At 36.3% G+C, this 15,970-nt stretch overlaps 1 protein-coding gene across 1 annotated transcript; it reads left to right on the forward strand.

Moving 5' to 3' along the window:
* The first annotated feature begins 3,766 nt into the window (after positions 1-3,766).
* On the forward strand, positions 3,767-12,712 carry LOC131980593 (kelch-like protein 40a). The gene is made up of 6 exons (XM_059344848.1): positions 3,767-4,909; positions 5,644-5,804; positions 6,676-6,783; positions 8,999-9,184; positions 11,416-11,565; positions 12,590-12,712. The coding sequence occupies exons 1-6, from the start codon at positions 3,767-3,769 to the stop codon at positions 12,699-12,701; spliced, it is 1,860 nt and encodes a 619-aa protein (XP_059200831.1). The 3' UTR covers positions 12,702-12,712.
* Positions 12,713-15,970: the final 3,258 nt, after the last annotated feature.

The following is a 15,970-nucleotide window of genomic DNA, read 5'->3' on the forward strand; positions in this document are numbered from 1 at the left end:
AGCGTAATGATACAAAAAGTGATTCACTAAATGAACATTTTGAGTAAATGTGTAACTATGTTTGTCTTATTTTGAAGGTTTAACTTTAAAAGAGTTGTTAGAATCACCAGATTAAATTGGAAAATCACATATTTTAACATTTGAGATTTATTAGAGCCACCAAATAATAATTTCCATTGGAAAAAAACACCAATTTAACAAAATAGGATTGTTAATATTTGTGTCTTCTTTGTCAGGTTTTAAATTGGTGACAACATATAAACACCTTCTACTGCACAACATGGGTCAAAAATAACCTTGTGCATTAGAAGAGTAGTGTTAAAAAAAGGGTTTTTATTCAAAAAGTAGGAAATGAAAACAAAAAATTAGGATGTATGATGATCAAAAACAAGTTATTTGAGGAAAAACCTGCAACACTGAAAGATGAAGTTAATTTATTGCAAAGATATAGAATATAAAAACTTAGTCGGGTCACTTTAGACCATGTTGTGCATCAAAGGGTTAATGTTGGGAAACAGAATGTAGTTCAGGAGATTAGTGGAGGTGTGATATTTGGGGATATCTTCCCTCCACCTTCCTTTGACATGATCCAGACCGCTGGGCTCAGATTAAAGTCCCTGCAGGGAATGTGTCTCTCTCTTCTCCTTCCTGTCACTAAAACCTGCTGTGTGTCTTCAGAGCAGCAGCAGAGGGAGAACGTTTATGCACATTGTGACTACTTTTCTCCACGTTTCAGTCAGAGGTTGTTCATTTCAAATGTTTGACTTGGAATAAAGTTTTGTTTCATCCAAAAAAGTTTGTTTTGTTGCAGTACGGAGAGGAGACAGAGGAAGGTATATTATTGTTGTTTGCGTGGTTTGAGTGGAAACGCAAAAAATAAAACATTATGAAAATGTATTTTGTTTAAAATGATGGTGATGCTTTTATAAGTTACTTAAGACTGCATTAAGTGTTGTTTTTTTAAGAGTAGGACATTATCATTTATCACCACCAGATGGCCCAGTTTGATCACACAAGCACACAATCCAAACATGGAGGTTCACTGCAAGCTTATAGTTAATGAAATAGTGAAAACTAGAATTGAAAAAACATTTTTGTTAACTGAAATAAAAATAAAAACAAGATTTTTTTTTTTTAAGATAACTAACTGAAACTGTATTTTGTGGTAACAAAACTAACTAAAATTATAGTGAAATGTCCTTAGTTTTCATCTTCGTCAACTTTTTTCATCCGTAAAACCTTTTTGGTTGATATGAAATCTATTTCATCTATCTGGTTTTATGACTTAATAAACTTATTGGGGCTGAGATGGATCAGACAAAGGAAATAAAGGAAACATTTATTGTGACCTTATTGAATCTGGCAGCCAACAAATACCCCATTACAAAACAACTACAACTAATAAAAACTAAACTAAAACTAAGCATTTTCCAAAAAAAATTAAACCAATTAAAACTAGCAAACTCACTCTAAAAACTCATTAAAACTAACTGAATTTGAAAACAAAAACTGACAACGAAATTAAAACTAAAACTAATTAAAAATCCCAAACTATTATAACCTTGATTCACCGACGGTCGGATTTTGTCACTTCGGAGCTCTAGACACAGATAAAGCTTCACCTCCTTCAAAGGAGAGTCCAGAGAGAAATGCTTAACCCTCTATGGTACGCATTATGATGCCAGTTAGGGAAAAAAAATGTTTGGACTGATTTTTTGTGTTAAAATAGACTAAATAAACATAATCCGAAGAAATTTTATCATTCTTTTTTTTGGAAGTTGTTGGGGGTTGTTGTACCATAACAGTGCACAAGTGAAAAAGACAGTTTTTAATTAATTCATTTTTTATTTAACCTTTATTTAACCTTTATTTAACCAGGAAATATCCCATTGAGATTAAGAACCTCTTTTTCTTTAAGGGAGCCCTGGCCAAGAGGCAGCAAACACAAAATACAGTTACATATTTACACTAGAAAATTTCCTCTGGGGAAATTCTGAAAGGGCCACGGGGGCTACTGCCGGTGTGTGTACACTATGATGAGATTCTTCAGAGATTTATAACAATTAATACTAGTAATGTTATGATACTATATAATATACAAGGAGCACACCTACACCAATCATTCCTTTTCAAGTATTTATTTATACAGCAACCTATGCCCTTTAACCTCAAAGTGTGTGTGTGTGCGTGTGTGTGTGTGTGTGTATCTGAAACTGTAATCACATCAAAGATCAAAGGCAATCAGATCAAAGCAATCAACAGAATTAACTGCCACCTGTTCTGGCTCAGTGACAGCAGAGGTGGACAGACTGGAATTTCTGGCCTCGAACAGAAAGCATTTTTGGCAAAACCATAATACCTATCATTGATCCGACTTCACTTTGAGCGTCCTGAGTTCTTCCTGAACGTCTACATATGGTTTTTTTTAAGAAAAATGAAAAAATAGCTTTGTTAGAGCAATCTAAAAAACTGTTACATCTCCCTTTTTCAGAAATCTTCCTGGGTTTTTAATATGGGAGCCAATGAGGCTGTTGGTGGTGTTGGTGGCGCATCTGTGCGTCCTACGCCCAAACTATAACTCTGACAGCTTTACCAGAGGATTGTGAGGGAGAAGACAAATTTTCCTACGTTTCTATGTATAAATTATTTCTGTAGAGTGGAATTTGTGGCCTGGAGCGCAGTTTTCAAATTAATTTTTTGACAGTTTTTTCTCTCCCTCTACACTCTGGCGATGATGTCACACACTGTGACACGAACATTCCGTGCAATACACACCCATTATAATCTCAGAATTTCTCAAAAAATTATCATGGTCATTGAACAGGGATTGATAAAAAACTATATGACCTATCGAAACGTGGATTAATACACCGATACACAAGACTTGTGTCTACTGTTTAAAGTTTAAATGGAGTCTCTAGGTGAAATTATGCCGGAGAAGTAGACGTTTAAAAATCTCCAATTATTGTTTTTTTTCGCTCATTTTTTTTTCGGCCGTCCCATTCATTTCAATGCAAAATTTTGGGCAGTTTTTTGGGACTTACGTCGCGAAAAAATTTAGTTCTGTAGAGAAAAGTAATAGCACACCGATCCCGATCAAACCGCACATTTTGATATATAATTTGTCCTGCAACTCTTCAAGTTGTTGGACTAGTAGCGGGATGAAATTGCGTCCGGAAGAGGAAGAAGAAGAAATCCACAGTATAACAGTAGTGCTCGGTGCGATTGCCCCGAGGCCCTAATAAATTTACAGTAGGGCTCCACGCTGCTTTGTTTTCTAGTCTGGATGTGGTGAAGAAGTCTGGATTTGGAGCTTTTGGAGACTCCAGGGGGTTAAATATAGTACTTGAATAACTGCTCAGGGTCAGTGTAGTCACTTCACTTTCACTATAGAGTCAGTTTTGGATTACAGAGACAAACACAACATGAAAAGAAATGTGAAAATATCACATAAGTAATGAGAGCCAGTGAGTTGTTCTGCTGGATTTAACATGCTGTCACCCTTGTGCTTAGTCACTCAGCTGTTTGTGGGGGTCTGAGTGCTCCACCAAAATGGATTCTCAGCTTTGTGAGGGTCCGCTCTATAAATACCTCTGACTCTCTCTGTGACTGACAGCCAGGAACAGCTGCAGCCACCAACCAACCAACCAACCCGAGGACACTACCCACAGACTTCTGAGCAGCACCCCGTGCACGCTGACAGTCCTGCTCCGCTGTGGGGAGAGAGTAGAGGGTGCCCACCAAAAAAACCAAAGACACGAAGAAAATGGCGGCCATGACGATAGACCCGGTGGAGCAGCCTCGGATGTACCAGCAGAGCCTTCTGCAGGACGGACTGTGTGACCTCCTGGAGAATGACAAGTTTGTCGACTGCGTCCTCACGATTCAAGACAAGAAGTTCCCCTGCCACCGCCTGGTTCTGGCCGCCAGCAGCCCCTTCTTCAAGGCCATGTTCCTGTCGGACCTGGAGGAGAGCAAGAAGCGTGAGATCGTCCTGAAAGACGTGGAGCCGGGCGTCATGGGGATGATCCTACGCTACTTATACACCTCGGACATCAACCTGACGGAGCAGAACGTGCAGGATATCTTCATGGTGGCTAACATGTACCAGATCCCGTCCATCTTCTCCGTCTGCGTGACCTACCTGCAGGAGAAGCTGGTGCTGGGGAACTGCTTGGCCATCTTCAGGCTGGGGCTGCTGCTGGATTGTCCGAGGCTCGCTCTCGCCGCCAGAGACTTCATCTGCGAGCGCTACCAGGTGGTGGTCAGGGACCAGGACTTCCTGCAGCTGGGCGCCAGCGAGCTGGCCATCATCATCACGTCGGACGCCCTGAACGTGGAGCGGGAGGAGCAGGTGTTTGAGTCTCTGATGGACTGGGTCAAACACGACCAGACGAAGCGCCTCCAGGAGCTGCCGGAGCTGCTGCACTGCGTCCGATTCCGCCTCATTCCTCTGGATTACTTCAAGGAGAAAGTGGAGCGCCACCAGTTCCTCCGCTTCAGCCAGGAGATCAAGAAGGACCTGGAGCTCGTCATGGACGCTCACAAAGGGCGTCTGCCCAAGCCGAAGAAGCCCAGCAGGGACGAGGCGAAGGGGGGAGAAGGGAGCGAGGAGGATGAGGAGGAGGAGGATGAGGAGGATGAGGAGGAGGAAGGGTATCTGCCGGGTATTCTCAACAACAACCCTCGCTTTGGGATGTTTGACTTGGAGCTAATACTTATGATCAGTGACACGGGGACTGTGGCCTATGACCCGGTAGGAAATGAATGCTTTGTGGTCTCGGAGTCCAAAGAAATCCCCAAAAACCACTGCAGCCTGGTAACCAAGGGCAACCAGGTGTTTGTGGTCGGAGGACTTCTCTACAACGAGGAGAACAAAGACGAAGAGTTCAGCTCTTACTTCCTACAGGTAGAGTGTCAACCGTGGAAACAACCCGTAGGTTATGAGCTGTGTCCAGATATCCAGACCATGCACACATCTTCTGGAGTTGTATAAAATGATAGAACTGGATGGAACCCTCTTATATGTTATATTTGCAACCTTTGTTCACGTTTGAAACATTTAAAATTCTTTATAGAGCATGATAGTGTTTTGAAAGTTAAAAAAAGAATTAAAATCACATTTAGGTTGGACTAAAGGACTAAAAAAGACACAAGATGACAAAAAAAGGTACAAAATGACTAAAAAATGACACAAAATGACCAAAAAAAGACACAAAATGACTTAAAAAAAGACACAAAATGACAAAAAAAAGACACAAAATGACTAAAAAAATACACAAAAATGACAAAAAAAGACACAAAATGACCAAAACAAGACACAAAATGAATAAAAAAAAGACACAAAATGACAAAAAAAAGACAAAAAATGACTAAAACAAAAGACACAAAATGACCCAAAAAAGACACAAAATGACAAACAACAGACAAAATGACAAAAAACTGACACAAAATGACCAAAAGAGACACAAAATGACATACTTCCATGAGTACACCTAAACGCAGTACACTATCCGCACTTACTAATTACGCAGAGTAAGTATAGTAAGTACAGGTAGTATGGGTATGGGAACACAGCTCAGGTGTCTTGGTTTCTTCACCTTGTGCCTCTTTATTCCTCACATGTTGTTGTTTCCGTCCCAGTTTGACCCAGTCAGCTCAGAGTGGTTGGGGATGCCCTCCCAGCCTAACCCTCGCTGTCTGTTCGGCCTGACTGAAGCTGAAAACTCCATCTTTGTTGTTGGAGGAAGAGAACTGAAGGAAGGAGAGCACGCCCTCGACTCAGTCATCATTTATGACAGACAGTAAGTACGGAGCTTTTAAATGTCGCAGTTGATAGAAAATGTCACGTTTGTAATGCTTTTTTAATAAATGTACTGGTTTAATCTATATATAATGTGTTATTTCACCTTTTTGATTTGAATTACCGACATAAAAAACTTTTCTATGATATTCTAATTTATTGTGATGCACCTGTAATCTATCTTCCATGTTGATAAACTTGCTTTCTTCTCCAAAGTAGCACCAACCACCATTATCTCTCGGTAATACACTGGCTATTTTTAATCTCTTTAACCATTGAGTTTATCTGAAAAAAATTACCAAATTTGGAGATACATGGTTTTCTTTTGACCCAAACATGTCTTCACACTGCAAAAAGCCACGTTCTTGGCTAAGTATTTAGTAGAAACTTCTTTTCTTCATGAAGTATGAGAAGCAAAATGGAAATAATGATCTGTTGTTATCAAAAACAAGATATTTAAAGAATACTTGGAATATTAAATTATAAAATAAGTTGATATCAAAGATAGAGCACAGAAACACACAGCAGCAGTAAATAACATGGGGAATGAATGCGGGTCATTTTTGACCCATGTTGTGCATTAGAAGGGGTTAAAATATGTTGTGCATCAAAGGGTTAAGGACCAAAACACTTAAAACAAGTGAAACAGTCGAACATAAAAGATGCCGACTAAGAAGAACTATCTTATCAGACAAATAATAATAAGCATATATCCCCTTAATCTAAGATATTTAATCTTACTTAGGTTTCAGTTTTTGCAGTGCAGCTCAAGATCTATATTTTTTGCAGAATTGTTGCTGTATGAATATGCAGATCCACTGTTATCATCCAGAGTTAATTGATGATGATGTATCCTCTGTTTGTGTACACAGATCATTTAAATGGGGAGAGTCTGACCCTTTACCTTATCAGGTGTACGGTCATGGGACTGTTTCACACAACGGTCTGGTCTACGTCGTTGGAGGGAAGTCTGAAAGCAAGTAGGTGGCATCTATAACCTGCATGATACTTTATCATTTCATTACACCTCAGGATTGTATTTTTTAACACTGTGGGTCCATTTAGAATACCTGTACAGCATGAAATATGTAGTTCTGAGAGATTTGTCATGTTGCTCTAACACCCATTTTTCATTTTTCAAAAGTGTGACATTTAAGAACTAAACAAGTCAGGACACTGCAAAAAAGGTGTTTAGTCTAAAAACCAGATAAAACAGTAAATCTGAGGGAAATGATCTTGCTGCATGGACAGATAATTTACCTTGACAAGATTTCTTAAATTAAGATTATTAAATCTAGAAATAAGCATGTTGAACGCTTGAAATAATAAATTAACTCTTAAAACAAGATAAATTAAAGCTGCCAGCAGTGATGAACTGGCCCGAGCAGAGTGACCTGATGATTATTTGTTTCTTACCAAGATAAAAAAAACAACTTTTGATTTAGAAGTGTTAGATAATTTATCTTGTTTTAAGAGTTAATTTCTTATTTTAAGTGTTCAACATGCTTATTTCTAGATTTAATAAAAAAACTGGAAAAAAAGAGTCTGAAAAACAGAGAAAAAGTTAGAAAAGGAAAAAAAAAATTGTCACAAAAACAGGAAAAAATTAGTCAGAAAAGCAGAAAAAATGAGACAGCTATTCTATCGAGGGGACATTTTATTTTTGTAATGTAATCAAATCAGTCAGGCGTCATTTTCAGCATATTTTACTATTTTGCAGTGCAGGCATTTTGTGTCTCTTTGTAGTTTTTTTCTCTGTTGTCATTTTTGAGTCTCTTTGTAGCTGTTTTATGTTTCTTTGTGGCCTTTTTGAGTCTCTCCCTGGTTCTTACGTATCTCTTTCAGGGACATTTTGTAGGTGAAGACCCCAATCTATCCAATCTACCCTTCATTTAAAACTGTACACCAAGTTTACCACATCTTCTGGGTTGTTTTTTCCATAGAAATTGAAAAAACAACAACATTTTAACTGGATATAAAATCAGTAGGGAAACCCATTAACCCTCTGGGGTCTATGATGGTGGCGTCCTGATCAGATCATGTGACGTTTAACAAAAAAAGTAGATCACATGGAGCGCTGCTATCAACTTCACTCAAAGTACAGACGTGAAACTTTCTCCCAGTTTTTGTTTGACGTTCCTAGCTCATGTAAAACCAAAGATATGATAATTTCAATTTGATAGTACAGGAATATTTGAACGTTGGTGTAGCTCTCTTATAGGAGAAAAAGCCTATAAATATCCATGTTTTATGGGACTTTTTTATATTATTACAATTAATTAGTTTTATGATATTTAACTTACTTTTTTTATATGTCTATATTTGTATCCTATGCAGTGGCGGTTCTACACAGGGGCCTCCAGGGGCCACTGCCCCTGTAAAGAAGCCTTTGGCCCCTGCTGTGGCCCCTGTGTCAAATTAATAATAAAATGATCAATTTATAACAATGAACAATGAAACAATTCTAACTTTTTTTTTGTTCAAACAATATTTCTATTATCTCATTGTACACAAAAGAAACCCAGAATGTGTACATTGTATAATAGTTTAACTCTATGGAGTCTTATGGGGCTATTTTGTCCATTTTTGAATCCTTTTCATGTCTTTACATGTCTTTGTAAGTCATTTTGTGTCTTTTTTGGACATTTGTGTCTTTTTTGTGTCTTTTTTTGGTAATTTTGTGTCTGTTGTTGTGTCATTTTTAGTTATTTTGTGTCTTTTTTGGTCATTTTGTGTCTTTTTTTGTCATTGGTGTCATTTATGTTTCTTTTTTTGTGTCTGTTTTTGTTATTTTGTGTATTTTTTTTTTTGGTCATTTTGTGTCTTTTTTGGTCATTTTGTGTCTTTTTCAAGACATTCAAAGATTTTGAATGCTTAAATATCATCTTTGCCATTCTTTCATGTGCTAATGTGCCCCTCTGATTAAACACTGGCCCCTCATTGGCCCCCACAGTAAAATTGGTCTAGAACCGCCACTGATCCTAGGTTTACATTTTCAAGTTCCAGTTCATTGAGCATATGTGTGGTTTTTATTATAGTAAATTGTATAACTTTTCAACTCAATATGTTGATAAAGTACAGAAAATTGGATACCAAATATGGGTATAGTAAAAAAAATTTTATGTGGTACATGAAGGGCAAAAAACAGGATCAAAACCCAGAGGGTTAACACACTGTGCTGAATGTTTTCTGCAGGAAGTGCATGAGGAGAGTGTGTGTCTACAACCCCACTAAGTTTGAGTGGAAGGACCTGGCTCCTATGAAGACGGCCCGCTCCCTGTTTGGTATCACCGTCCACCAGGAGAAGATCTTCGTGGTGACGGGGGTCACAGACTCCGGCCTCACCAGCTCCGTGGAGGTCTACGACATCGCAACCAACACGTGAGACAACTTCTTTCTTTTTCAACCTGGTCTCACAGAAATCCGTGAAATAGCCACAGATTTCGCTCAACTCAAAATCCGTGGAATAGCCACGGATCGCTCAAATTTCTGTGAAACTGACACGGATTTCGCTACAATGCAAGTTAATGACAGTCATATTTTTCTGGCGAGATCTTCACCACAAAGTGATTATGTACATTCACTGAGTGAATATTTAGAAAATAAAACATATATTTCTTGCTAGAAATGTGATCAAAATCCATTTTTATGCAGAAAGTCAAAATATTAATTTTTTCTCTAAAAATGAGAGAACTGTCCGCCATGTTTTTTGTTCTGACCGACGGGACCTTGAAAGTCACGTGACTTGGAACAAACCAATAGGAACAAATATCCATGGAATAGCCACGGGATATGACTGTCATTAACTTGCATTGTAGCAAAATCCGTGTCAGTTTCACGGAAATTTGTGCGATTCCGTGGCTATTCCACGGATTTCTGTGAGACCAGGTTCTTCTTTTTATATAACCCACTAAATCCCTATGAGGTGAAGCACCTGTACACAGAAGTGAAATGACTCATGGAGCGTGAATAATAATAGATCATTAGATCATAAAACAGCACTTACACTGCAAAAAAGCCAACTTGTATTTTTTGGCCTAAAACAGTGATTTCAGTTGGTAAAACTTGGAAATATAAATTATTGACATTTAGGGCAATAATGTAAGTTAGCACAACAAAGGAAGCCAGTTGTCTGCTCAAAAACAAGTTGGTGAGTTGTTGTTACTTATATCTTTAAGTTGGGGTTCAAAACAAGGGACAATAGTTCTGATAACTCTTATTTCTTTGTTGTGAAATGCGGGAAAGCGGTGAAATTCGGTCATTAGCGAAAGCTAGCGGCTAACTGATGATAGCGGCTAACAGATGCTAGTGGCTAACAGATGCTAGCGGCTAACTGATGATAGCGGCTAGCTGATGCTAGCTGCTAACAGATGCTAGTGGCTAACTGATGCTAGCGGCTAACTGATGATAGCGGCTAACTGATGATAGCTGCTAACTGATGCTAGCTGCTAACAGATGCTAGTGGCTAACTGATGCTAGCGGCTAACTGATGATAGCTGCTAACTGATGCTCGCTGCTAACAGATGCTAGCGGCTAACTGATGCTAGTGGCTAACTGATGATAGCGGCTAACTGATGATAGCGGCTAACTGATGCTAGTGGCTAACTGATGCTAGCTGCTAACAGATGCAAGTGGCTAACTGATGCTAGCGGCTAACTGATGCTATTGGCTAACTGATGCTAGTGGCTAACTGATGCTAGCTGCTAACAGATGCAAGTGGCTAACTGATGCTAGCGGCTAACTGATGATAGCAGCTAACTGATGATAGCGGCTAACTGATGATAGCGGCGCTGCTTGTTACAGCTACAAGAGTAGCCGTTAGCGTATCAATGCTAACTCAAAAGCGGCGTTACAATCGTGCCAATTCAGCACATTGCAGAAGTTAGCAGAAATAAGGATTAAAAGTTATTACAATGTTAAATTGTAAGTTAGTACAACTTACAGTTGAGTTGACAAAAAACTTAAAATATTTAGTTTAATTGTCCAACTTAAAATTTTATTGAAGTTTGTTGCCTTGAAATTTTGAGTTCACCCAACTTTTCTTTTTTTGCAGTGTATTGCTGTGGTATCAAACGGTAATATAGTTGGCAAAAAACAAAAACTAAATGTTGGTTACTGACCTCAGAAAACTGAGCAGCGACACTGAACAAGACATTTACTGAACAAAACGTTCAAATAAACTGTCATTAAGTGAAAATACAGTGAAAGGGTCAAAGTTATGAGACCAAACCGCTAAACGTCCTTTTTTATATCTATATAACGTGATATATAACTTTATTGACACGTTGCCGTGGATACGCATTGTTCTGCTTCTCTCCTGGTGACGGCTCGCCTTGTTAGTGACCTGTCAATCAAAGGTAGCCCCGCCCCAAATCATACGATTCTTTATCTTCTATTTTCTTCTAAATGGGGCCATTATTTACACTATTAACATCAGCTTGTCTTGAAGAAGATTTTTTACTAGTGATTGAGACCATAGTGTTGTCCTAAAAAACATTTCTGAGGTAATAAATCAAGTGAGAAGTTTTCTAATTTTGCATTGAAATGAATGGACAGAAATGTTTTTGCAGCCAAACACCATAATCACTTCCTATTGTGGTGTTGTGCTCCAGGTGGTCTGAGTTCACAGAGTTCCCTCAGGAGCGTAGCTCCCTCAACCTGGTCTCTATGGGGGGGTTCCTGTACGCTGTGGGGGGCTTCGCCATGATGCCCAGTGAAACCAGTGAGGAGAACGTCCCAACAGAGATGACTGACATCTGGAGGTGAGAACCCCCTGCACCTGCTTCATACACACTATGAGTCATTATAAGGTGGTTTACATAGGACCACATTAGGCTTATAATAGGCATTCTGTATGTTTTCTATATTATATATGTCATATACCACTTATATATTTAAATATATTTATTAACCCATTTAATCTATTTAACATGCTAAAATACATTTCAGGAAAACAAACAAACACAAAAAATATATATTAATAATGAATGCCAAATAACAGAAATGTTATATATATATATATATATATATATATATATATATATATATATATATATATATATATATATATATATATATCAAATTAAAATAGAAAAATAAAAAATTTGAAAATAGAAAAAAAAAATTGAAAATAAATAAATGTGCAAAGTGACCCACTCTTACATCATACTGGCATACCCAAATATACCCATATAAATATATATAAAATTAAAATAAAAAATAAAATAAAAAATTAGGCTTATAATAGGCATTCTGTATGTTTTCTATATTATATATGTCATATACCACTTATATATTTAAATATATTTATTAACCCATTTAACCTATTTAACATGCTAAAATACATTTCAGGAAAACAAACACAAAAAATATATTTTAATAATGAATGCCAAATGTTTTATATATATATATATATATATATATATATATATATATATATATATATATATATATATATATATATATATATATAAATAAAACATTTGAAAATAGAAAATAACATTTTGAAAATAAATAAATGTGCAAAGTGACTCACTCTCACATCATACTGGCAAACCCAAACAGAACTAAAACATTATTAATGTGTCTCTCCTGTTGAGTCAAGTCAAAATTTATGCCATGGTCAATTTCTAAACATAACCATATACTTTATTAGGGTCTAAATGGCATAAAAAATGAAGTTCCAATGTTATGTCTTTCCTCTCCTTTAAAGTTGCATTTATGACTGTTTTCTATCTCATGAAGCTATTAGAGCTTCAGACAGTGATATGTGTTTGTTTCCCTCAGATATGACGAGGCTGACACCTGCTGGAACGGGATTTTACGAGAGATCAGCTACGCAGAAGGATCCACCATCCTCCCAGTGCGCCTCAACACGCTGCGCCTCACCAAGTTATAAATATATATAAATAAATATATATATATATGAACTGTTTGTGGTGCCATGAGGTTAATCATGAGGTAACATTGAAGTTAATGAGTGTTCTCATTATGGCCAGAGAGGTAAAACAGGCTAAAGGGTTCAGAATGATTTGATTGGATGAAGAAAGTCTTATGAATGAATCAGAATCAAAGTGTTGTACTTGATGTTTGCCAGCAGGGGGAGACACATACATGTTTATGACTGAGTGAGGGTCGAAGCCAAACACATGAGCTAAAATATTACACCAATTTATTTTATAAAAAAACTCAAATGTTGATTTGTATATCTGTTTGTTTTTTTTGTTATGTTATTTAATACCTGTTTGCTTTATTTAAAGCAGAAATAAAGATAATGGTTGACTGTATTGCTGATATTTTCTGTGTTTTTTTTTTTATCATTTTACATCTATTTTTGATCATTTTGTCTTTTTTTGATCATTTTTACATTATTTTGGTTTATTTTGTGTCTTTTTTGATCATTTTAACATTTATTTGTAATCATTTTGTGTCTTTTTTTGGTCATTTTTACATCTATTTTTGGTCATATTGTGTCTTTTTATCATTTTTACATCTATTTTTTTCATCATTTTGTGTCTTTTGATCATTTTACATCTGTTTTTGGTCATTTTGTGTTTTTTTAATCATTTTTACATCTATTTTTTTCATCATTTTGTGTCTTTTGATCATTTTACATCTGTTTTTGTTCATTTTGTGTTTTTTTGATAATTTTTACATCTATTTTTGGTCATTTTGTGTATTTTTTTTATACTTTTTTGGGTAATTTTATGTTATTTTTAGTCATTTTGATATGACATGAAACAGCAGATTACTACCTTAAACTTAACGATGGAGATGACGGAGCGTCGTGACTCCAGTAAAACTCCTAGATTTACTAAAGACTTTCAGCTTTTAGTCTTTTGGTGGAAGCCCATTAGTCTCAATTCTCCACACAGAAGGCCTGTCCACAGTGCAAATGGTTTTATTCATCTTTATCTGACATTTTGTTCAATAATAACATCTTTACAGCTGATTCCACATACTGTACAGTTCACCATATTTACACACAATTTACATGTCGACAAATAAGAGACACTTTAGTGACATAATGAGCGAGTGAGGAATGTTTCAATGTAAACATCGATTTCCAGTTGACACCTGAGCACTGTGAGTCATCACCAAAACACATTATAAACTCATTATTTAGCCCTATTTACACTTTCACATTGTATAATTATATATATAATAGCTATGTGTGACTATTAGTCTGAGGTACTTTCAGTTAGTTTCAGTTTTACACACACACACACACACACACACACACTGGTACAACAAGAAGGGGGACTGGAGCTAACACATGAAACGTGACACTGTTGCTGCACGTACATATTAATGTATGGAAATGTGTTTTCTGAGCAGGAGGTGACCGCAAATACATGTTTGAAAACATTATTTAACAGAGAGAGAGAGAGTACCAACTAGCATGCATGGTGTCATTGAACTCGTTAAATCCTATTGCGTCAAACAACACAGCAGTGCTTGGGGTTCAATGCAACCAAGTCCAGAGTCAAGTCTGACAAGTCCTAAAGTTTGAGTTTAGAGCCCTAAACAAGTCATAATGCTTTCTTCCCTAAATGTAATATAGATAATCCGTGTATCATTCTTTCTTTCCATTTTCAATCGGCAATCAAAAATCAAATAATGAAAAATTGACTGGTTATTATGTTATTTGTTTTTTATTATAGCACAAAAAAACGAGAGAAAAAAAATGCTTGTTTTTTCATATTTCAATATTTAGGCTCAGGTCAAAAAATATGAAATGGAAAAAAACAGGCACCAGGACTGAATTTGATTTTAATATTTAATTGGTCGGGTTTATGGGACCCGGAAGTTTGACTGTTGGTCAGTGAGCCGTCACTCGCTTCTCCATTGATTCGGGACCTGTAGGGAAATTCATTGATTTGTGGTAATTTTTAACCCTCTATGGTTCGGTGTTGCCCCATTTTTGGCCTGTCAAATTTCTACAATACATGTTTTTGAGTGATGCGATACTTTAAAAAAGAGGGAAGAGTATAGGGAACCAATAGCAATGCTTTAATCTGTCACATGACCTCCAGGAGGCCATATTGAAACCTTATTTTGAAGACAGTTTTGCCATTTTGCGCCACAAAAAAACACTAAAAATGTCATTTCCTGGCTCTTTTCATTCGGAAAAAAATATATTCCTACTGATAGGTGAGTAAACCTTCATTTTTGCAATATATTTTCTAATTAAATAATGGAAAATTGTTAAAATGCAACTGTTGCCCTGAGGCAACAACGTACCATTATGGAAAATTGCTGTTGCCTCGAGGGAAAAATGAACCATTATAGAATCAGCATGGCTGCATGAGATATTAGTAGTGTGTGTTTTATGTGTGTGTGTGTGTGTGTGTGTGTGTGTGTGTGTATATATGTTCAAAAGCATTACATTCATCATTTTGTTTTGATCTTTACAATTTAACAAAGATATATTTGATGTTGGTTGCAGTTCAGGCTATTACTATACCCTGTAGGCCATAGTCTACTATTATTAATATATATATATATATATATATATATATATATATATATATATATATATATATATATATATATATATATATATATATATATATATATATATATATATATATATATATATATATATAAGTAACACGTCACTGGTATTAAAGTCCAAGTCCAGTCCGAATCATTAAGATTCATCTACTGGGAATAACAATGTCTGCAAAAAAAAGTCAAACAAATATGTCATCATCTTCAAAATGGATTCAGACTTAACTTTTTTTTGGGAATCTGGGAATAACAATGTCTGCAAGAAAAAGTTTAGTCTGAATCCATTTTGAAGATGATGACATATTTCACTAAATAAATGGAACATTTGACCTGCTGGTGCTGCTGGATAAAAAGTGAGAGGATCATCAAAGTTCTCTGGGGACGATGAATGTCTGTACAACATTTTGTGGCAATCCTTAAGATATTTCCATCTGGACCAATTTTATAAAAAGGAATACTTCACCCTTAAAATGACCATTTCTATATCAACTAGTCACCCGTGTTACCTTAAATTCTTGAGGAAAACTGTTCTCTCGCATGCCTTCACAATGAATGGAAATGGTGTAAATACTTGACAATTTGAAATAAATAACTCCATTAAACAACAGTAAAACTATAGTTAAACTTCCTTTAAAACTCTCCCACAGCTTGTGC

This window comes from Centropristis striata, chromosome 11, assembly GCF_030273125.1.
Source record: "Centropristis striata isolate RG_2023a ecotype Rhode Island chromosome 11, C.striata_1.0, whole genome shotgun sequence".
NCBI lineage: Eukaryota > Metazoa > Chordata > Actinopteri > Perciformes > Serranidae > Centropristis > Centropristis striata.